The 25,177-nt window shown below is 40.9% G+C and overlaps 1 protein-coding gene across 2 annotated transcripts in view; it reads right to left on the bottom strand.

Moving 5' to 3' along the window:
- myripb (myosin VIIA and Rab interacting protein b) overlaps positions 1-25,177 on the bottom strand; it is a 172,081-nt gene that overhangs the window by 80,857 nt on the left and 66,047 nt on the right. For both annotated transcript variants that reach the window (XM_074693351.1, XM_074693352.1), the window contains exon 3: positions 8,096-8,317. In XM_074693351.1, the coding sequence (XP_074549452.1) occupies positions 8,096-8,317 (222 nt within the window). The remainder of the gene's footprint in view (positions 1-8,095; positions 8,318-25,177) is intronic.

The raw sequence follows: 25,177 nt of genomic DNA, 5'->3' as shown, positions 1-25,177 counted from the left end.
GACTGAAGGAGGGGGAGAGTGATTAGTGGCTCTCCTTCCTGTTGCCTGTGGCTCATAAAGATGAGGGCTTTGCAAGTTGGTTCAGCTGCATTTTTCAAACTGCTTCAATTGATAATAAGCTTCCTGAGTATCAAGTACAGGAATATTCACACACAGATTTGTTTTTTGTTTTTTTTTCCTGCTGATGAAACGAAATAGGTCTTTATAGGTCCTGGGGCATGTACTGTGACTGGGGAGAGAAACATTGCCTCACGCGTCAACTTTCCTTGCCCCTAATGTTATTTTGTGCAATTTAAAAGTTCCCCCCTTGCTAACTGAAAGTGCAACACTGTGACAAATGAGAGTGCAAACCTCCATTCTTCACCTACTGGGGCTTGCAGCTTGCCGTTTGGCTCCTCATTGGAAAAAAACACATAAGAATGACTCCTGCAATTTATTTCCCCTCCAGCTCCTCGAACAGGCAGCAAGACACAAACAGACAGACATGTAAATGCCTTATTAAATCGGAGACGCAGGCGGTGGTGTAAACACATTTCTTGGGCAGCCCAGCGCTGCAGGGCAGACCCTTCCTTGTCTAAGACTAGTCCCGCTCACCCACACTGATAAAAATATCCCCACAAGGAGGACAGGAAAAGATCACACTGTGACTCTCTGCTTCTTCTAGCCGCAGGTGCTTGTCTGTCAGCAGCAGGAGAGTTTGTGGTGTCTCTATAAGCAAAAAATAAATGCCACTGTTTATAATCACTTTAAGAATTATATAATCATGTTCATAAAGTGAACACTTTGTAGTGATATCTGCACAAAAGAGGAAGGGATTGGAAGAGATGACAGGTCAAAGGTCAGGCGGATTACGAAGCCCACAGAAGTCACATCTCTTGTCTTTCAAGATTCTATTACAACAAAATGCAGTTAATTGCAAAACAATACAAAGTTGAATAACATGTTTATGATCTATTTACTTTTAATTCTCAAAGTTTTTAGTTTAAGATTGTGAGAAAAAACAACAGAAAAGCAGTTTGAAGTCAAAAACACATTTCTTGTGGCAATTACAAACTCATGAAAAAAGCCTTTAAAATAAAAATGAGGAAGTGGGTCAGGCTAGATACAACCTCAACATTAAGAATGTTAGTGTTGAGCTGACTATAAAACCAGGACCAGAAGAACTAGTCAATTAAACAAGTTATTAATATTCAGTCATTGTAGATCTAAAGTACAAGGGGAATGTGTTACAGCTGATGGGTAGCCAGCCACTGCTAACCAAACCTGTATCTCTGGATTATGGCAGCTACTGACTGGTCCAGCTACAACTGCACAGCACACTGTGGTTTGGCATATTTTGATTTTGAAAATGGAGATAAAATTAGATAAACATAGTGTCAGGGTTACACAACCCAAGCAATTCATAACCAGCAAAGTTTTGTCAAGGTTAACCTGCCGGGATGAGTGCTGGTGGTACTAGCTCTGCTTTTATGAACCAAACTCTGAAAAACTGTTTACATTTTTCATCTGCAGACTTTATGATCCCATGTTAAAGAGGGGGTATTAGGCTTTCCCATGTTTTGTTTATGTGCAGATTTTCTTTGACTGTAGAAATCCCTGAACCTGTGAGTAAACTGCCCAAACTGCTCCACTCTAAAATCACTGAACAGATGATGTCATCACATACAGATCTTCTCATTGATACACGACATGTTGGGGGAATGAGCCTCCAACACCAAGGTCAGCTTATGGCTCTGCCTCTCACTAGCCTCCAGAAGGCTGGCCAATTAGAGGGAAGGGGGTTCGTGCAGCAGGGAGCCTTAAAGAGACAGCAGCTACACACCACTGTGAGAAGAACAAAGATCTTTTTGAGCTGTAATTCACATAAAGCCACTGTGGGGGCACCAGAGGAGCATCATCAAGCCGAGCACAACACCCCCTCTTAAACCTCTGTTGAATGAATTGTGCTTAGTTTTGACTATTTTTCTGCTCCTAGAGTCGTGGGTAAGCTGGGATTTAAATATCCTTTTAACCAACTGGCAAATTTGTCACTTTGTAACATCCCTACACACACAAATACAAAAAAGAACAATGTTAAAGATGCAGAAGGTCATTAATCTACCAATGCTAAGAGAAAACTTTATCAAATCAGTTATAAATATTTCTATGACACAGGACACTATGTTGTAAATTTCCTCATTTAAAAAACATCTGTGTGCTTCTTCCTACAGGGGAAACACATCATCTTCATCTAGTCCCAAAGAAAAAGCTGCTACGTGTAAGTAATAGCTCAAATATGAGTGTGTACTTTTGTGTGGTCATATATCATAAAGTCTATTACAGCACTGAGCTACTACTGCTGTAACCAGAGTGTGTTTTTACGTGCTTGTTAGCTCGTGTCCCCAGGCCCCCGAGTCAATCAGCCTCTGCTTGGCCTTTAGAAGGAAGGCAGCCTCATCACGAAGAACCAACGGAATAATTAAATGTGGACTCTGTGTGTGTGTGTGTGTGTGTGTCTGCACATGTCACTCAGCTGTGGTTGCACCGCCATGACAGCCCCAGAACTCACACAGCCTCCCGTTTAAAATACTGTTAATGCTGCATTACTGCTGCAGCTGTGTGTGCATTTATCCACCATAGGTGTGTGTGTGTTGCTCTGTTTTAATGTGTGTGCATGTGAACTTATAGACTATTTGTTATGCGTGCACCAAGCAATGAAGCGCTTTCATGCATGGAGAATTAAATCAACCTGCTTAAAATATTCTGAGAGGAAAGTAACGTCGGAAAGAGGTAATGAATTGATTTCAAATGCTTGGTAAAACAGAGTGTGTATATATGTATGTGTGTGTGTGTGTGTGTGTGTGTGTGTGTGTGTGTGTGTGTGTGTGTGTGTGTGTGTGTGTGTGTGTGTGTATACATACTGGTATAGGTCTACAGCAAATGCCATAATCTCCTTGCAGTAATGCTTTAGGTAGAGATTATAAAATCCATAAAGTGGTAAGAACAGTTTGTCACTTTAGTGTATGGGCAAGACAGACACACACTCACACATGCACGCACATACACACACACACACACACACCCTCACACACTCACTCACATACCATGTTGATATACTGTATGTACCTCCATGTATGGCCTCAGATTTGTACGGAGAGGAAGAGAATAATCACTGTCTGCAGATGAAGCACAGAGAGGAGCACTAGCCAAAATGTAAATGTAGTAAACAGAGAGTTTATCAGATAAAAAACAGGGTTGAGAGACGTCAAGAGAGTGAGAGAGTGTTTGAATATAAAAGAGGAAGCACCCAATTTAAAGAAGGGATGGGAATGTAAAAAAAGAGAACAGTTTAATTGAACATCCTAAACAAAGGGAGAATTTAATGGCACCCCCTCTCAGATAATTGGGACGAGCTCTCTCCTCCTCTGACAGTCCCTCTCTTCATATTTCTCATCCCACTGCCCCTCTACCTCCACCTCCTCTTCCCTCGCTCTTGACCTTCATTTCTCTTCATCTCCTTCTCCCCCTTTAACATTCTCCACAGCTGCTTTGGGGGCGGAGGATGAAAAAAACTGTTTGTTATTGTCCACCACAAATGTTTGGACTTCCCTTATTGAACTGTTAGTGAGTAGGATATTTGTGTGTGTGTGTGTGTGTGTGAGTGTGTGTGTGTGTGTGTGTGTGTGTGTGTGTGTGTGTGTGTGTGTGTGAGTGTGTGTGTGTGTGTGTGTGTGTGTGTGTGTGTGTGTGAGTGTGTGCTTGCTGCTTGTGTAGTGTAGGCTGATGATGCTGTTAATTCCACCAGACTGCAAGTGATCATGCTTGTCCCGCCCGCGAATGACAGAAAGCTGTATTAGCTGTATGTGCTTGAGTGTGTGTGTGTGTGTGTGTGTGTGTGTGTGTGTGTGTGTGTCTGTGTGTGTGTGTGTGTGTGTGTGTGTGTGTGTGTGTGTGTGCGTGTTAAGAAGAGCTAGTGGGGTGTTATGACAAACCTGCTGATTCACTTTCACTTTTCTTCTTTATACACCATCTGCCATCAACACACACACACACATCCCATATCATTTGGCAAAAACTGACGCATTCGACCAATCAGTGTTTGCGCCTGCTTCTCCACAGCTGCTCATGATGTACCAAACAGACATGTAATCGATGTTCAAACATGCAGGCATGTGGTCGACATGCATTCATTACATTCTGATGTGCGTCCATATGCGAGTGGGTGACTTTAGCTTCTCAGTGTGTCCATGTGTGCGGTGATTACAAATCTGCTTTCCCTTGACGGATGGCACTTGTGAGCAGCGTGGCCGTGAATGTTGATGGACAGCCGGTGACCATTTGGCGGTCGGTTTTGCTCAGTGAAAGCGTTTTTTTTTTGTTTGGATTCAGCAGGAAAGCTAGAAAGAGGTCTGACTTTAAAGGCACAGTAAGGAGTTTTTCACCGGCATTTAAACAGAATCCCTTCTCTATTGAATATGACTCGTGTGTGGCCTAGGTGGTAAAATTACATCACCAGCCACAAGGTTGCATGATTTATGCTTCCACATAAAAAGGCTGATGATACTGAAACAAACTCAGTAGTGGAATACTATCAGTGTAGCATTTGTTTATTCCATATTCGTTTTAGAATCCAAAATCAGAAAACTGATAATGACTTGTTATTTCATTTCTTGTTTTTAAATCAAAAATCAGAAAACAAATGACGGCCTATTTTTCGCTGTTTTGGATTGTTTTGAAATTAAAATGGAGTACGAGAGAATGGAATTATCATGTGATTTTAGTTCTTTTCATTTTTGGTTTGTATCATTTTTGATGTGTTGTGACTCGGTGGTTGTTGACTTTTTTTTCAGGGAGGCCAGTCTTTAATCGTGTGGATCTTGAAACCTGTTCACATAGATAGAGAAGGTGATACACAGTGAGTGACATATAAATAGACCACTATGGCCGCTTGGGTTGGGTACCTTTCACATTTGAAACGATACGGTACCGATGCCCGGTACCTGGCAATCGGTACCGGTACTCAACGGTACCAATTTTCGGTACTTTTTTGTGTCTATGTGGTAAAAAATGTCAATTTGTTTAATAATAAAATATATATTTTTATACAACTTAACAAATTTATTCTTCAATATATAACCTTGTAATGCTGTGTTCATGTCCAGCATGGAAAATCACCTACTCTTCCACTCCCTTACAGTCACAAGAATGCATTTAGGTACCTAAACATGGTACCTTTTGAATCTACATGAATCGATACCCGGTACTTTTGTCATAACTCGGTCAGTACATAAAAAAGTACCTAAATCGGTACCCATCCCTAATGGCCGCACTATAAGAATACGCCAATGTTACTAAGCAGTTGTTCGAAGCTGGTAAGACCCACACAGACATTTCAAAGACGTTGCAGGACATGGGTGTCCGGTGATGCTCTGCAATGAGTGTCAGACACTTCTGCATCCAACACAACCTCAGGCTGAAACGTCATGTTACTGATGCCTCCTAAGTGTGACATGCTTCCCCTCTTCAAAAAGCACCTATATGTCCGCCATCCTTGACAAAAAAGCGTTAACTAATAATAACTGTAAAACATTAGCTATCGTGCTGCTTGATTCACCCATCGATGGAAACACCTGGTAGAGACTGACTGACCTTCCTGAGAAAAAAAAGGCAACAAGTCCTGGGTCACGACACATTGAAAACGATACAAACCAAAAACAAATAGAACAAAAATCCCATGATAAATCCATTCTCTCACATTCTATATTTTATTTCAAAACAAAATCAAAACAGCTGTTATTTGTTTTCCAATTTTTAATTCGAAAATGAGAAATGAAATAACAAGTCGTTATCTGTTTTCCGATTTTTGATTCTAAAATGGATATGGAATGAACGAATGATACACTGATAGAATATGTTTAAAACTCTGCTTGGCAGTGATATGTAAGTTAGCAAGCAGCAGTTGTTCTTTTTCCTCAAGATAATTTTCTTTTTACCTGATGCTTCGTACTCATGACCGATACAGGAGCAGAATGCACTCAAACACTAAGAAACTCTTCAACCTCGACTCTTTGACTCCAGGACTGTGAGGCGTAACGTTGAATTGGTCACCTTTCGTAACCAAACGTTAAGGAATCAGAGTGAACTGTATCACTATGGCATCTTCAAAAAGACGTTTTGACCAAAAAGAAGTTTGCATTTGCTTCCACGGCAATTGCACACTTTGGCAGGAGCCATGTATCTGCGACAGGGATGGTACTCATGGGAAATGAAGTTTTCATCCTGGGAGAAACAGGACTGATTCTGTTTAGAAATGTTACCAGAATCAACCCAACATAAACACATCAGATCCTCACATCGTTTTCAATCAGAGGAGACACCTAAAAGCTCATTTGTATGAATGAATATTGCAAAACTTGCTTCCTCTTGGGCTTACTGACCTGACTTAGATCAATTTGAAAAGAAAGCACTCTAGCGTTCCTGCTTGATAAGCAAAGCTCCCATTACACCAGATCATTTCTGAATGCATCTCTTCTCTCGCTAAATCTTTCTGTTTTCCACCAGTCACAGCCCGTTCTCGAGAAATCAATGCCCTTTATTTCCTCATCACCTCCTCCAACTGTGAACTAATAACATCTCCAAAATATCATCCAGAGCCCCTCACTCTCAACTTTCAAACAAACCGTAAATCACTGCTCCGATGACGAGAGTAATTTACGCTAAAACTGGGTTTAAGCCTCTGTAACGCTCTAATGAGGAGTGCTGTATTTACACAAGGCGAGTGGACAGCCATGGTGTGACATCAGACCCATCTGTGACTCTAACCCCTAATGAGAACACTACTGCACCTCAGGCACGCGCAAAGACAACGAGTGTGAGGGAAGAAATGATCGATGCAAGCCTTGCCACCTTCTTTGATTGCCATCATCCCCTCCTCCTTCTCCTCCTCCTCCTCTCTTCCACGGTCTCTCCTCCTCCCTCCTCCCTTCTGTCTCATACACCGGGACGGCTCAGGGCAGCGGGTCTAACTCAATACGGCAACAGTAAAAAATCAATGAGAGACAAAAAGAGATGGAGCTGGAGGATGGCGAGGAAGAAATAAGGGCAAGTAGAGGGGCAAATCATTCTTGGACAGCTTTGTCATGCTGCAGAAAACACAAAACACACCACAAGCACACCTGGATCCTTGTTCTTATAATATTCTTCTTACTTTAAACCTGCAGAGTATAATACCCTTTCTTTTAGTGAGTAAGCAATCAACAAAATAAGAAGTGCATTTGAAAAACACTAAAAATCAGACACGAGGTGAATTCTGAAAAAGCGTTTGTGCACATAGTAGAGGCAATTTCACTCATCCTGAATCTGAAACTCAAATTGGTTTTCCCATAGATCTGTCACAGAGACAGAGATTTCCAGCACTCCACCCTCGATGCCCAGCCAAACGGCGCTCCATATTCATACTATGAAGACAGAGGGGCGCAGGAACAACTCCCATGGCTTTCTGACAGACATGCATGCGTAAACAGCCGCACATGCAAATTCAAAAACCCAGTCGGCTGTGGCGGGTTCCCCAGCCTCCTCTGCACATTAGATAGTTTTCTCTTGCTCTATGAATAAAAAATGTACTACTTCCAAGTCTGTTACCTCTTTCTCTAAAACACTGACTTAAAATAAATGTTATAAAAAGACATTACCCCTCTCAGATTCTTTCTTCCCTACATTTTTTTAGCTTTCTATCCTACTTAGTAGCTCCGTCTTTTCCCTCCTTTTCTGAACAACTACTAGAAATATTAAGAATCAATAAAAAAGAGCTCCTCTCCAACAGGAATTATTCTAAGAGTTGGGATCGCAAATGATAAATCAAGCAGCACCCATCCTCGCAGCGCTGACTCCCTCAAAGTCTTCTTTCATTCATACACTTTTATCCACAAATCTCTCCTCACGCACTCCAGCTCTCCCAATCTTCTCCATCCCTTTTCCAATTCCCCTCTCCCTCAGCATCTTCCCATTTACCAATCCACATTTCCTCCCGTATCCTCATTCATTCCATTACTCTAATCTGCCCCGACTCCCCGCCTCCGGTGCATGTGAATGTGTGAGTGTGTATGCAAACACTAACCTGCCCTTCTGGCATGTGGAGCAGAGCCAGGCTTTGTCCCGGTTGTTGTAGGTGCAGCAGGTCTTGCAGACGTTGTACTGGCAGTCCAGGCACAGGCGCTTTGGGTTGAGCAGGAAGGTGAAGGGCGAGCAGCAGCGGATGCAGCAGTGCTCGTTGAAGCGGTGCTGCTTGGAGAGGATGGAGCATCTGCTGCCTTCCTCCGCCAGCTCCTGCTTCATCTCGCTGGAAACGGAGAGGGAGAGAGAAAGGGAGAGAAAGAGGATGGAGAGGGGAGGGGGAGAGCGGGAGAGAGGGTGGTTAGCGTCTGGTTGGGAGGTAGAACAGCGAAGGACGGCGATGCGGAATAATTGAAGATGCTGTGGTAAATGAAAAATTAAAAAGAAGGCATGGGGGATTCAGAGAAGAAGAGAGGAGGGCAGGAAGGGTCACGGCTTTGGTAAAAACACTCCCCCTCTCCCTCTCCTCACCCTCTCTTTCTCTCTTACACTGATTCAGTGGAATTAACATGATGGCTGACATTTCAATTTGGAAGGACCTGTCATGCCTTGTTTGCCTTCATCAGCCCAAACACTCCTGAGAGAGCACAGCATGCACATCACTTACATCCTTAAATAAAACAAGTATTACATGATGTTATGATGGTGATGAGGAGGATAATGAAAAGAAATTGGCAAAAAATGCTGCAAAGTTCAACATTCTTTATCTCATGGTAAAGTGCTCTAACAAGCCTGAGAGAGAAAACCACATTGATGAAAATCCTCCACATTTACTTTAGAGAGCTGTTTGGGCTTCAATCCAAAAACCAATGCTTTAAACTAACGCAGCAAGCGCATCAAAGTCTCTCTCCTCCCACCACCTCTGAGAATTGTTAATAATCCACTCGGGTTAGGGTGTGAAATACTTGACCTAGTCTTGTTTGAATATCAATAAAATCCAAAGCAGCAGCTGCTTAATTATGCTTCAAATGCTGAAAACGACCAGTGATTTGATGATGTTGTCCTAGTAGGATTTTAATGTTCAAATTGTGATAAAAAGGAAAATAGAGGCTGGAGAATATTGGCTGTTGATCAGCGCTTTAAGCAGCGAAACAGCTCTGCTATCTAAGGCTCGTACTCCTCACATAAATTATGTAAATGGGCTTTTCCTTCGTACGATTCGTGCTGACCGAGCGCTGCAGAGGCTACGATAAATTATGTAATCTTGTGCGGTTAGATCATAAACCTTTTATCATCCATACAAATTCCACTTGCATCAATTATACTTGAATTACAACACAGCAAAGGGGAGTTAAAGGAACGCATTAAAACATGTTTACACACATTACTTTCACAGGAGGATACAGACGGAGATGGGGCAGTCAGTTAATTATTTAAGGTGCTACTCCTGCACACTACGGTACTCCCACTGATCTAACAGATGATGTAATCATCAACATAAATTATAGACACCAAGAAAAAGCCTCTCTCAATCCCAATAGTACCACTGCTTACTATACTTAGTAGAAACTGTCTCATAGATACACTCACTAGCTCTGTTACCACCTAGGACAGAAACCAATATTTGCCACAGTGTCAACAGGCAGAGGTGAAATGTGGTATATAAACTGGGTGATCAAGTCGTCCCTTGCATCACTAATTAAAATTATGAATGAATAACTGTTGCCACTGAGTTCCAGCCAATCAGACAAAAGTAGTTTATATAACTTGGTATTAAGTCATAAAAATGTGGAAATAAACTTGACCAATCATTTGTAACATTTGACATCCAAACAGAGTTACCACAGATATTAATGTGTGAACACTTTTGGATATCTTTCGATTACTGCAAAGGCAAAAAAAAAAAAAAAAAAAAAAAAAAGCTAATAATGCTAAACTAAGCGACAACACTGAAAGTATAAGGTTGTTGTTTTTTTTTCTTAATACCTCTTGCCTTCAAACTTCTAACATCAAAATGAACCCCAAGAGATGGAGCAAGTGTCCAAACCAGGGATGTTCATTCTTAGTCAACTGAACATTGTCACCCTAGCCCTTTAGAGGGATAAATGAAGTCTTTGTTTAGTTATCCTACTTCAAAGGTCAAAGATCAAAGGTATCTTTATTGTCTCCACAGGGATATTTGTTTGCAGCAAGAGAAAGGCAAGAAAAATAAAAACAAATAAAAACATCAAATAAGTCCTCCACATGAAATACATATGACACGAAACATGAAGCCCAACAGAGATTCTCCAACAATGTGAACGTCGGTGTGATCCTACATCCATCGACTGTTATGCAGTCAAACGAAGCTGTAACTCTGGTGAAAGGCAACTACTACAAGCCCTGTTTCCACCGAGCGGTCTGGTATGGGAATCAGTGCAGTTTGTGTTTCCACAGCCAACCATGCCCTCTCTTGGTAGGTGGGAAGTAAGTAGGTTTGCTGACAGCATCAGTTACGTAATAGCGTGATGCCATTAAAGTGCAACGCCATAGAAGCGCGACACAGTGTACCCCGCTAATAAATCCAACAAAGAAGAAAATTGTGACACAGTAAACAAAGAGCAACGATGGAAGATCCAGCAGTTCCTCTTCTTTGTGATTTCCATATGGCTCTTTGTTACAAAACACAATCAAGCTTTGTTTCAAAGAAGGCTGTGTGCCACCACGAAAAATACAACAGCCACTGTTGCTGTCGACCAATCAACACTCTGCAGTGTTGTAGCTCCACTTTCTAGGATGAGATTGAAATGTCTGGCACCCCAACAGAAGGGTACTAAACAGTGGGACAGTACAGGTCAGAACTTTGGGGACTTGTCTCAGGATTAGGCAATGGAAACACCACAAAATGCGTGCCTTACCAAGATGAACAGAACTGAACCACTTGGTGAAAACACGGCAATAATGCTTTACTACCTGGATATCATCAAGCACAGAAAAGGGTGGCATCCCTCAGCATGGTATGGTTTGAAGGATTTTTTGATCTGGAAAATGGATTTATAGATATTTTTAGGTTGACTGAACTGGCACATCACAACTTACATGGAGAAAATTGGAACCAGCATGAATGTTAACAGACCGCAGGCTAATGGTGCTAGCTCTGCTAACCTTAGCCACACTGTATAAAACAATGGGCTAATGCATTCTCTCAGACCTTATGATCTCATCTCGATAATGAATAGTTAATTTTGTCATGAGAATTTTAAACCAGTGGGCTTGTGAGAATCTAAAGTTTCCTCTTAACTACGTAGAAATGTTTTATTTGGAACATCCCCGGTCTGAACACAGGTATGCAAGCAAACCATCTGTAAATTACACAAGAGATAAAAAATTTTTCTTAATACTTTTGTATTCTGACTGAATCTTAAGTCTTACATTTGATTTTAGGTGTACTGAAAACTAAGAGCTGAGTGCACCATGTTGTGTATTTCCTGTGTAATATGTGTAATATCAGTGTGCCTGTGGAATCAGCGGGAGCATCACATCTCCCGTTTCCCTAAGTTATTAACGCTGCTCCTCAAGCGGATCCTCTGCTGCCTCACTGATTGCTTTTCATATGCGTCATTAGATGCAGCATATTGCCAAGATGAACAAACCATTTCATATAGAGTGTCATGAGAGAATTGGTTGGAGGGGGGGGTCGGGTGGTTGTGAGGGTTGAAGGGCAGCGACTGGCATATGAGCTCTGCAGAGACTGACGTACACACAGCTAGATGATCAAAAGGACGATTCTGGATTTGCATGCAAGGTCACAACTGCTGGGAAAATGCAGGCCCCTGATCAAATCAAGACTATTTAAACAAACCTCCAAACAACATGAAAGAGAGTCTTCAGCAGCATTTGTTGTACAACGTATTCAAACATAACACACAAACTAGCAAAATATATACATCATGCTCCTGTATCTCAGTAACTTATAGAAGACGTTTCCTGGAAATCGATTCCTTCAGCTCTGATAGAGACAAGGCTCCATTTTCCTTTCTGTTTCATTGATGCAATTTAGTGGACAGCCATAATATAGAGGTAAGCTCCTGCCACTTAATTAAATGAGTGAGCAACTTCACTCAGATAGCATACAGAGGACAAAAAAAAAGAAATGGGGTTCGTCACACCTGGAGTCATCTGCATTAACTCATCTCTGTTAATGAGACATGCAGAGTGTGCTCATGCAGCAGCCATGACTGGAGAAACATGGGGGCCATTCAGATGCAGCTTTGTTTTTATTTCTTTGCAACATTAAAGTGCTCTATTAAGCTATGGGAGTTTGTAATCCTGTGTTTGGGATACTGTGTATAAAAAGGAGGGTTTGTTATTTTGAGTCTTTAAAACGTGAGAAAGACCTGAGGTAAAGACGCTTGAGGAGGAGCAGGAGGGTGGATTCTCAAGATGGTTAGAGTTAATGTTAAACAAGGCTGAGAAGACTTCTACAGTAATATTTTTGTTATTTATGAATGCTATGTCTGTCCTCATTAACCTGCTTCTTGTGGCTATAGAGTTGAAAAACCTTCACAGCACTTGTAAAACTGATTTATCATCACTACTTAAACAAGAAGTGCTTTGTGCTTTTTTAAGGGTTTGTACTGTGGCTCTTCTAACCCTGTATTATCTTCATATGATTAACAGCTGATTAAAAATATTGTTTTTCCTACCCTGGTGTTCTAGAAAACCCTTATTTCAGTCTCTGTTGAAAGTACTTTGATTTAGTTGCTGTCTCTTTAAGACTCCTTCCTCTACCTACACCCCCTTTCTCTTTGACAGGCCAACCCTTCCGAGACCTGTTGGAGGCAGTGCTATGGGCAGACCCAACACACAGGTTCACAAATTTCTACAACGTATGAATATGTTGTTTGAAAACTTAAATATGTTGCTTTAAATAAAAGACGAAAGATACCCCCTCTTTAAGTTACTTTCTAGCTATCAGATCTACAACTTAGAGCTGCACTCGTCAGCTCTGCAGCTGCTGAACTCCAGATGGTTGGGTCAACTAGCACCTAGACTGCTCTTAGGTTCATGTCTGCTAACTGTTATAATATTTCTTTCTCTCTCTTTGATGTCTTTTCCACAGTGTCAACAGGCAGAGGTGAAACATGCCTGAGCTCCACTCAGCAGGCTCATTTAGTATAATAGGATCAGATTCTCCTTGGTATTGCATTCAAGGAAAGGAATTAGAAGCAAATTTCTGATAAAATGCAAAAACTCCAGTATGCATATTGTTAAGAAATTTGCATTTGTACACAACAGAAGGAATCAAAGAGCTTCTTTTAAGTTAAAAGTGACCCCTTATTATTTCCAATGTTTACAATATGACACAGTTTAAAAGCAATGTGCGCAACTAGGAGACCAAAAAAAAATCCAATCAGTGCACTTTAAAACATCTCCAGCAAGTGGCCACATGACGGTGTGAAACTTTCCAGGCCTCAGTTTGTCGCTTCTGAGTGACTTCTAAAGGAGGAACTGAATGAGTGAACCTGGGAGTGATTGGGTGCATGGTCCTGAATAGTAAAGAAGAAGCAGTCGACTCTTCCTCCTTCTCGCTTTCTATCACACACACACACACACACACACACACACAGACAGAAAGTACACGTGTCATTGGCTCACCTTGCAATTGATTCATATTTCATTTAACCTGAGGTTAACCTCATTATAATCACACCTCCATCATCAAGTCAGGGAAAGCTCCTTGCTTTTTATTTATTCAGTAAGGTTGGTCATTCAATTACATTGTTCAATTTGCACATTTGAGGTGTTGAAAAAGGAGCCTGGTAATGGTCAACTTTAAGGTTGACTTTAATCAACCTCCAGTGGATTAATCAATAATATGCTTCATAAAAATGCATCAGACAGTCGTTGAAATAAAATTCAGCATTGCTTCTTTCAGCACTAACTAATTTTATTATATCAACCAGAAAAGCATCAAAGAAAATCATCCAATTCTGATTTTACAATACACAAGAGGATCAACTGATAGTTTCTCTAAACTTTTAACCACATTTACTACAGAGAAACCCTTGCATGTCAGCGCCAGAATTACTGTTCAGTTAAACAAATTGTTATTATGCCTCTTGATTTCATTGATATGTCTAAGTTGTAGCTCAACAATCTGCAGTCAGAGGCTTTACCACCACATCCTGAACCAAAATTTGAGAGAACTTTCCAGAGCTTCACTAAAGTCAGCAGTTTAGGTAACAAGAGAAAGTGAGGACAGGAAAGCAGATCGAAGCAGTTTCCCTTTGCTCTGCGTCTGCTTGATTCTTCACAGGAGCAGAGCAAGGTTAACTCCAGACAAATGGGGTGATGTAGAAACAAAATGAAAACATCAGACTCTCAGGTACCTTGGAAAAAAAACTGTTAATGAGTCAGAACCCTTTGTATCTTTTCCTTTTTGACTTTTAATTACTGGGCCTTTTCATCTACTCGAGCATGATGTATAGTTGTGCCTCAGACAAATGAAGAACAGCAAAGTTCCTACAGAGAAAGTTTGTGAGAAAGCAAACTCCTAAATTAAAAACTATTGATTATGCTAATGAGACTGCAGCATATGTGTTGAGGGTACAGTGAGTTTTAGAGGGAACAGAGGGCATGCTGCTGAATACCAATTCGTTTTGTGATTTAATACTAAGGCAGGGAAAAAGAGGAGAATTTAATGACATGCAGTGTATTTCTGAGAGCATGTCACCACTGGCTGTGTAATTTATGGTAAATATCTATCAACTTGGCTCCTTCCCACCACCTATTTTTCTTTATCTAAGTCAGCCTCCCTCTCCTCCCTCGCTTCGTCTTTCTGTGTGGCGTCTATTAACAGTTATTTTTCAGAGTCCTCACATTTCTCCTTCTCGGCTGACAGTCAGGCTGAGTCTAACGTTCCTGGGTGGAGCTGAATTAATGTTATGACCACATTTGTAATCAAGATAATGGCATTCCAGCAGCAGCCTGGTCTAAAGAGCAAAAACAATTGCAGTTTTTTCTTTTTTAACATGATGAATCGCCCTCCAAGCAGCTGTTCTTCTGCTCAGTGTGGCGCTCAGAGTTACACCTCTCACAGCTGATGCACCGCTGACCAACGCTCGCAAAGAAATGTGATGAATCAGCTTTTGTGTTTTGAATGTGTAATTATATGTAAATGTGATTTCAAAAAACAATCTGTCTTCTGGTTGTTTTTGTACTTATCCTAATGTTTATATTCATAATGCATCTAGCATCTTAAACAAGTGATAACGTGCACTGGAGATGAAAAGCTGTCAGGACATAAATCATTGGATGTAGATGATGAAAAAGGAGTTATATATGGGGATACAGGCAGCAGGATGATAAAAAATCATGAAACAAAAGTTAAACTTTTCAGCATCTTCAGATCAGGCAATCAAATCTTCAGGCTTCCCCCTTTAGGTCTGCACCAAACGGCCTCAGAGAGCAGTATGATCCACCTCCATGCATAAGGAATAAGAAGAAAGTGTTTAGCGAACACTGAGGGAGTAGTAAAAGTGAAACAGCATAAACTGAACCCTGTTTAAAACCAAATAGGGTGTTGTTAATGATTTTTCACACTGCACATGGGTATTTTAAAACTTTATGGAGATGTATTAATTTTGTAGAGTCAAACTCTATTATTTAGAAGAAAAGGGAAGAAAACAGCAGCTCCCACTCGTAAATTCAGCAGCACAAAGTCAAAGTCAACTTATGGAAGTTGACAGGGTCAGACGAGAAACATGAAAGAGCAAAAGTGGACTTCTTTTGAATAATCTACAGTTCTTAAAGGTGCAGTGTGTCACATTGGGCAGCATTTGGCACAGACTTGGTTTGACATGGAATATGGGAATTGTACAGTATGGTTTGAAGACAAAGAATGAAAGAATGTGTTTTTTGAGTCAAAGACTTTGTATCCCATTCATAACATGTTTGAATGTAGATCATTTGTAATTATCTGAACACAAACCAACATCTCATGATATCTAAATCTTAAATTTGAATTCCATACAAACAATAATTATTTGATGCATAACAAAGCAAACCAAAAAAAACCCTCTGTTCAGAACGGTCTGATTGGGCGTGACCTTCATATGTAAATGAGCCACCGCTGATACCGCCCCACTCTACCGCGTCACTGAGAGCGGCGCCACAAGCTCCGAGTGCACAATGTTTCGAAAACAGCGAAGCTCGTTTTCTGTAACATTACAGGCTAAAACAACAGGCTAGCCACAGTTAGCATCCTGAAGCTAACACAGAGACAGGGGGGACACTGAGGAAAAGCTCTTCCATCTGCTCCACAGCACACAGCATTTAAAATACTCACATTTCCAGGGTCTGAGGTTTGTTGATGGATGGTTGGTAATGCGCCTGGATTCAGGACCAGTCTATTCTCTAGCCCTCTGTTGTACTGTCCAAAGTTGGAAAAGCAGTCGGCCATGAAGTGACCAGCACACACATGCACAGTTTTACTGAGTGTAGCTGGCACATTTCCTTGATAAATGAACTCTAGCCACTTAGTCTTGTCTTCTTTGGAGATAGGAAGCTTGTGCATGGAACCATGTGGCTGTTTACAGCCAAAAACAAAGCAGTGATAGCTCTTCAACTTCAGCATTCTCCTCCCCGCTGCTGGAGGGGAGTGGGCAGGGAGGGGGTTCGGGTGTATCTGCTCCGGTGGACCAATCAGGTCAGACTTGCTCCTGATTCGTCAAAAATGGGAAACACTGACGTCGGCAAATCCCCAAAATCAAAACGACTTGTTTTAGGTCAGGATTTTATATTCACAAGCACTACTAAATACAGGTTTTGTCATTGAATATCACATTTTGTGGGCTGGAAGGAAAGCCAAAGACCCACAAATTTCACTAAAAGACTTAAGTGATTTTTGCACAATATGGGACCTTTACTCATGTTGATATCCTTTAATTATTGATAATGATCTTTATTTCCTGCGAGCGACTGTTTTTTACACCAGATCAGACTCTTTGATAAAGCCCTCCTGCACAGAGGTTTCATCTTTTAAGTTCCTTTCCAGGACCAAATAACATTACGGTGATATCTTTAAAATATGAGCAGACACGTAGTGGCTCACAAATTTGTCCTCCTCCCACGTTGTAGCTTTTTTGTAGGCTTGAATATTTTGCAAGATTTATGAATCAATGAAAAGTAAAGTTCAGAGACATTTCTAAAACAAGCATAATTTATAATATTGCATAACATTGATAAGATATGAAAAGAATATTGCATTAGCATAAATTGTGATGTTGATACTGAAACACTATATTGTGCAGTGTATCCGTGGAGAGGATTTTCTTATCTTGGTATTCAATGGGCATCAGTGTTTGTGCAGTGGTGAAAAGCCAACCCTCCACAGCTCACAGGAAAACATCCCTGTCAGTCTGTTTCACCAATAAACATAATGTTTGCATTTAGGCACTGACAGTACAATATAAAGTGAGATGTCGATAATCTTGGTATGAGATCAGTTTGTGATGTTGTGCCTGTGATGGAGAGCAGAGCAGTGACACACGTGACACAGAAAAGAGCAATTTAAAGTAGCAAAATCTGTCGCCTTGCTGCTTTAAATTACACTTCTTTTTGGGGGTGTAAATGTATTTAAAGTCCCTAAGAAAATTAAAATATACAAACAAAGAAAGAGCATCTTACATCTCTGATTCACCTATTTATTTTCATTTGCAGGGCACTCTCTCTTTGCTGTTTCCCTATTAGCTTAAAGAAAACTGCTTTGCCCCTTTGCTTGAGGCAGCTTGTGGATGAAGATCAGATTGTAAGCTTTTCTAAGCTTTTTAAAGAATATTTCTACAACACAATGATTTTGTATTTAAATGTGTCTGTTCACTGTTACTACTAGGGATGTCCCCATTCAATTATGTGATCAGAAATCGGAGGCGATCACATGGTTAAAGACATCTGTCTGCAGTTCAGAACTCAAACCAAAAGAATTATCTCGCAATTTTGAGGTGTTCATCCACAGACCAAGCCAACCTAAGATGAGCTAAGAGTAAGTATGCATCAGAAGACTGAAAAAGAAGCCTTGTTCAGCCCAGAACAGCTGAAGAGAGGATGCTGGAGAAACGAGTGTACCATGAAGCAGAGAACGATTGTACATTAGACCTGAGAGTCTTTGATCGGTGCTTTGATCCGCCTGCTGCAGTGGAAATACAAACCCCCAACATCCATTGTTCGGCACTACACCAGATATTGTACAGCCCCAAAGCAACGATATGAAAGAGTACAACTGGTTGCTGTGGGTGTAAGTGTGTGTAGTCATGTGTGTTTTATTGACGTGTATCTTCAAGGGTGCAGCAGCTAAACGCAGCTGGTAATTGTGAATTGATCAAAGGCTTTTTAAGTGCTTTGGTTGCAATTAGTTGAAAGTTGGCGATTTAACATGTAGGAACATTGCTTCCTTTTTACAGTGCATGTGTGTGCGTGTGTGCGTGTGTGTGTGGATCAAAAGGATCCATTCCTGCTGTTACTCGGCCTGATTTGACACATTAACACACTGTTTTGTGTGTGTGCCTATGAGCGAGTGCTTCATGTGCACCATGCATGCGTTTCTATCTTTGTACGTCCTGTGTTCACCAGAGCTGTAAGAATCTGCTGCAGGGTGAAAAAAAAGCCAGTATGGGAGTGAATTTGGCTCAATCAGGCACAAAATTTGCATTTGGACCCCGACTGGGGGAAGTTCAGTTACTCACTTCACCCAACTTGAACATCAGCTCAAAGCGAGAGCAGAGGGAATCACTGTAGACAACTTCAACTGTTTTTCTCCTCCGCAATGCAGAGGCCGACTGGCACGTGGGTCATAAATTTTAAGGTAGAGAGTTTGAAGTTCCTGTTGGGATCGTCGGCATGCTGTTGATTACGATGCAGGTCAAAAGAGGCTGTGAGCAGGGGTGAAATCATGCCCTGTTTTTGGAGGAAGGGAGACATTTTTCTCATCTGCAGATAAAAATTGACTCTACACTTAGATGTATTTTCAGGTGAGAAATGGATAAATATTTGATCAACCTGGGAGCCAACAAGTGGGATTATGGGTGTTTAAATCCTTTCCACATGGCACGACAGCAGCTTTATTTCAGCTCTTGTGGCCACTCTAGAAAATCATTGAAGAGTATCCCAACACTTTTAGTTGATTTAGGTCGTTTTCTTTGACCAGTGCCATCTGTAAAATCGAAAGGTGGGTGACTTTAAATGATGGAAAGATAACATGTGCAGTCTGTAAATATTTTTCAAACACATGGTTCAAATCTTTCTGGGACATTTACTTCCAAATGTGACTTAGAACACAATATTTAGGGAGGAAAGGAACTTTCATGCATGGAGAAGCATCTTTCATACTTTCATCCAGTGAAAAATTTACCTAATGAGAAAGACATTACTATCAAAGACAGTTACCTCAGCTTGATATCTTGACCACTGAATGACTGAATCTGGTATTCTGACACAAATTAATTAAAAAAGCAAGGATTTAATTCTGCAAAGGTCAGAGAACTTAAAACCTCAAAGAGCAGGAGATAGTAAAGAGACAGATTTCCCCTGAAGCAGTCACTGGTTTAATTTAAGTAACCCTACAGGCTTCACTCTTTATCATTTTCTTAACTACACACAGAGAGAAAGTAACAGGTCCTTAAAGTTAGGGTTAAATTTTGCCCCAGTACAACAATAAGAATCAAGACGCTGAGGATAATTCTATATTCAGAAAAAGAGGCTAAATCCTGCAGGGTCAGATAATGAATATGAAGGTTCAACATGGGCTGTTTGAGGAGGGAAAAAATACAATCAATTCTGCTGAATAAAAGAATAGCAAAAAGTAAAATTGTTCTTTTTGTGGGGTTATTTCTTTGACGTTTCTTGTCTTTATCATTTCAAAGTCTAATTCTAGTAGAGATGAGTAAGATGGGCGAAAGAAAGGGATTGACATGCCTATCAAACCGGAGCAGCTGCAACAAGCAATGAGCTTAAGTAGTACACGCTGTACCAGGTGAACTGCAGTCTGTTGAAATAAAAAAAAAACTAGGAAAAGGCTCGCTTTCAGATTTTTTTGAAAAATGTTTCACCAGGCAAACCGCACGCTCACTGCAGCACTGCTTTAATTCTGACGTTAATACGAACTGAGACTGAGCACTCAACATTACCAAGTCAGAACAAACAGTAAAGTCTGAATAATTATCAGTGTATCATCACTTAACATTTTTTATATTTCAGAGTTAAGATTTTTTAGACTTTGAGCTATTATAACTATTATTACTACAATTTTATTTTGAAAGTCAACCAAATTTTATCATGTGGTTTAATGTCTAACTGCTGTGTGTAAAAGGATGTGGAGAGCTTCAACCTTCCAGATTTTAAATGTAGCTCGAGTGTTAAGGAGCACAGTCAATGTCACTTGACCCTAAAGTGATTTGAAATGTATCTGATCCAGTGCTGTGACAAAATAAAGTCATGTAGATCTTGTGTGATTTGGCTTTTATTTAGCAGAGATAAGTCTTCTCCTGCACTAGTTTCTCACCCTAACTGTTTTTTCCCAGCTCATCAGTCTAACACTTAAACATTTATCTATCCACACACTTATCACCTTCCCTTTTGTCGTCTCCTTCCTTCTGAGCAGGAGCTGCTGGTTGTGGGACTCAGGAGCTAACTGTAAGTCTACCCCTATGTGCCTTGGGCCTAACTTAATGAATCACTGGTGAGGGGAGGTGCCCGCTTGATAACCCAGGTGGTGTTCTTGCTCTTGCAGCCTGCATTCTGTCCTCATCTATCTGCACACTTGGGTGTTTGAGGACACAAGAGTCCATATGGTACGTTATGTAACTGAACAGGAGTGTAAATGCTGGGATGACAGAGCAATAGAATTGTTTCCTGCACTGAGCTGAAACTTTTTGTGTATGTTGCAGGATATTGTGACTAATTTACTCAACATAAATTATTAATCATGTTCATTTTCCTGCAGTGGCCTTGTTTAGTTTATTTATCCAGTGCATGAGTAAAAAGGCTGTATCTCTTCTTTTCTGCTTTTTACTTATTCCTCCCTCTTGTCTTTTTTTAAATAAGAGGCAAAAGGTGATGATTTTCATGCACAGTATGCCCTCTCTTTTCCTTTTGGTGGTGTGGGAGAAGCTCAAGGTGACCACAACAGGGATGAAGTGTTGCTGCTGGTAGTGTTGCTCTTTCTCTCTTTCTCACACACTTGAAATGAGGTATAATAATTCATAGACCTACACACACACACACACATAGAAACACACTTTTACAGCAGGTCTCACAGAATGTCAGAGCTAGAATAAATCCCAGAAGTATCCAGTTCGCTAAATGTCAGAGCACCCTCATTCTTCTGTTTGACAGCCTGCCGCTGATGCCCCTACTACTGCTGGTGTGTATCTGTGAGTTAGTGTATGTGTGAGAGAGATTTTATTATGTGCCATATATCCTTGAACCCCAACAGCTCTGTGAGCATATTTCTGTGCCGTGTACTCCTCTGAAATAGAAAGAAATGTTTATCTGTAGCTGTAATATGGACCTCAGTTTAGAAAGACCTAAACACATCCTGGTGAGTTTTTCCTTTCCTTGTTCTTGCAGCATCAGAGCCCATACAAAGACCTGCTCCTTCTTTTCACATACATCACGTCACATCAACCCTGCAGGCTTCACAACCCGCTGAGCTAAGAGACATGTTAGTAAACGCCATGGGAAATAAAGACACATATATGCAGGCAAGCTAGCATGGATGGATGAACACATGACTATGTTTAAAAGGCGTATGAGGACTGTTACATGCTATGGTCCTTAGTGTTTCGCTAATAGGAACCCATGTTTTTATGAGGGAGGTAATAAAAAGTAATTTTCATTTATAGCTTCAGCTATTTCATGTATGGTTAAAATCAATGCGGCTGGATTAATTAACATGATATGATATACCAGCAGTCATCTCTGCCATGACAAGCTCTGTGTTATAATGAATCTCTGTGGGAAGCCTTGCAGATGCTTGTTTTATGCAGGAGATGTTTTAGATCTACAGAGAGAGTTGGTGATGAACACACACACACACACGTGCATGTTTTAAAGACAAATCAGGACTATAGTTTGACTGATGGTACAGCCCTTAGAGGCCCATTAAGGAGGGTCTATGTATTCATAATCTAAGCAATAAAAAGTGTTTTCAATCTTAAGCTTCAGCTATTGCTCAATACAAAATTGACAAAGTGACTAGATTATGTACAGTGTGAGAAAATTCAGTTTGGTTAATGACCTTGTAGCTGTAAGTACAGTCATTATGCCAGGACTGCTGTATTCAACTAATAACCCTATGTGTGTGTAGCCTTGTCGACGCTCTTTTCATGCAGCTGATGCATTAGATCTGCTGCAGTTTTCTCGGCTAGTAGATCTGTAACATTGTAGACACATGCGCATGTTTAAGAGACACCTGGGGACTATGAGTTGAGTGATGGTATGGTCCTAATGGACACACTCAGGCTACGGGGTGATCAATACAGAGGCTCTGATGCATGCAAGAAAAATGACAAAGACATGGGGGGTTGTTTTCTTTTTAAGACACTGAGGTACTTTTATTTATATAATGTGCTCTATACGAATACCATTGTTTCAAAACACATATAAATACATGTTCTCCATTGTTGATGAACTTGCATTAGCACAGTTGAAGTTATGTTTGGGGCCTTAATGAATATGTGTTTTTGAAACAGTGGTAATCATATGGAGCACTTCATATAAATGAAAAGGTTGTCCAACATAAAATGTTTAATTTTCCTATGGAAACGTATACTGCATACTTGTATACTTTGAATAAAACTGTAATTAATTAACAAACAATGCTTGCAGAAAATCCTCCCATAAAGGTGATGCTTTGGACCTGCAGAGATTATTTCAGCATCCACAGCTGTAATCGACTGCATTCGTACAATCTGACTTTAATTTCAAAATTTGGCACCCCACCTCTTTTTGCACCCACAGTAAGTACATAATAGACTCATAACTTCATTAAAGCATATGCATTTAGTGGAAGTGTTAATATTGACAGGGTCAGGTTCATTTCTAATATGGGTTTACGCTCAGTTTTACAGCTAAGTCAGAGGCATTATGAAAGGCTTTATGCAGGAGAAGAATCGATTACACACAGCCTCCAGGCAGATTATAAGACCACTACATATCTGAGATAAAATCATGCTCACAATTATCTCTTTGCTGTGTTCAGACTTAAGTTCAATTTGTGACTCTTTGATGCCGACCCTTTGATGCTACCATCAATCAAAGCTTGGGGAGGGTGAAAAATTGTGTGACAAACTCTGACAGCTACATATCCCGCTGAGCTCTACATACGTCAGCACTCTTTATCCTCTTCAGCCCTCCTCTTTTCCCATCTCTTCTCACCCACGAACCCCGAGCTCAAGCAAAGCCTTGGGGCAACAGGGAGACTTCTCTCTTAACCAACTGAGGCTGGCGAAAGATTATCCACCAGCCAATAATGAGCCCTCACTTTGGGAAACAATCCAAGTCAAATGTGTGCTCGGCTGATAACGCTCCCAATCAGAACAGGCTGCTTGCGTTGCAACTATGGGAGAAAATGAGAAAGATAAAAACGTGAGGGGAGATGATGTGCGTAGACGGTTTACTGCAAACTCAGCAAGGTGCTAAGATAATTTTGAAGTGAGGGAATTTGTTCACCTATTTTGCATTCTAGCATTGTTGCTTTGAAGGGGCATTATTGGCAGACTAAATTCAAAGAGAGAAACACGTTTAATTTCGCTACTCCTCTGCAACTGAAGTTATCATTTTCAAGCAAACGCAAACTGAGCAAGCACAGTAATTCCACGTGTCAAAAGAAGGGGATTGGCAAAGTCAGACTGTCAAACTGCTTTTTAGGACAAAATTCAAAATGCTGCATCTGCAGCAAAAAGTTGCTTGTGGCTGCCAAAAAGACAACAATGTAAATAAAAGTGTCTTTTTAGCAATAGTTCATTCATACCTCCTTTATTCAATGCCTCATTCTTTGCCACTCACTTCATCAAACACTCCATTGAAGCTCCATCATGCTACTTCTCCACCCTTTCATCCTGTCTCTCGAGCAACTCCTCAGATTAGCAGCTGCAGCCGTCACAAGCTATACAGTAAGAGGCGCAGATTGTTCTTTCCTCTGCTGAATAATCTCTTTTCACACAGGAAAATCCAACCCAGTGTGCCAAGAATGCTGCTTGAGTGTCAACCACACCAGCGGAAAGAAACAAAAAGGAAAAAAAAAGGGAAGGACAGGGCAGCAGTGTCTACTGAAAACACATCCGGCACACTTTTGCTTCCATCAGTGAGGAATGAGCTGTTTGTTGTGAGTTTTATGGCTGCAAAAAGGGAGCAATGGTGGTCTACAATATGCTTAAATCATGCAATGTTTCGACTTGCACTCTTTATCAAAATCTTAAATTTAAAACTGTTTTAACCACTCCCAAAAGATTTTGCAAATCAGCCTTGTTAAGAAATCTGCAGCCAAACACTGAATTTAAACAATATGCATTTTTGAATCCCTGTGAAACCTCTTCCATAGGCAGCTCTTGACCCTTTAACTCCCTTCTCAGCAGTAACATTAGCTTCAGTTGCACTGCACAATATGCTGTGTAGTGCATATTAGCTCTGGTGTGAGAGGATGTGCTGCTGTATATTGAGATGAGGCCTGGGATAGCCGCCAGGGAACAAGTGGCTATTTCTGTGGCAACAAAGACGCAGAGCTACAGAAGTGCATCCTTCACTGAAATCCCCCATGATAAGAGTGGAGAGATGCATGCAGGGAAAATAAAGAGAAATGAACCAGGAGAGGACAGACAGAGATGAATAATTAGGGCCGAAACCAAGCATGGGGGAGTTATTCTAGGGAGATGCCAATTCAATTACAGGGGATTGGGGGGGCTTGGCTTCGGTTTTGACATAATGGGGGCCCCTGGCTCACGTACTGACCGGGACTTGAGATCCCTATTAGACTCTGAGGGAGACTGACTGGCAGCCGCAGCCCACCTGCTGTAAGCTTGTGTGTGTGTGTATGGTGTGTAAGTCAAGACAAGGTCTATGTGCAGCTATGGCAGATTTGACAGACATCAAACCAATTGGTTACACACTC

This window comes from Halichoeres trimaculatus, unplaced genomic scaffold (genome assembly GCF_033239565.1).
Source record: "Halichoeres trimaculatus isolate MK-OKI-2021-1 unplaced genomic scaffold, fHalTri1.1 fHalTri1_scaffold_18, whole genome shotgun sequence".
NCBI classification, from domain to species: domain Eukaryota; kingdom Metazoa; phylum Chordata; class Actinopteri; order Labriformes; family Labridae; genus Halichoeres; species Halichoeres trimaculatus.
This window is presented reverse-complemented; position numbering and strand designations above follow the sequence as displayed.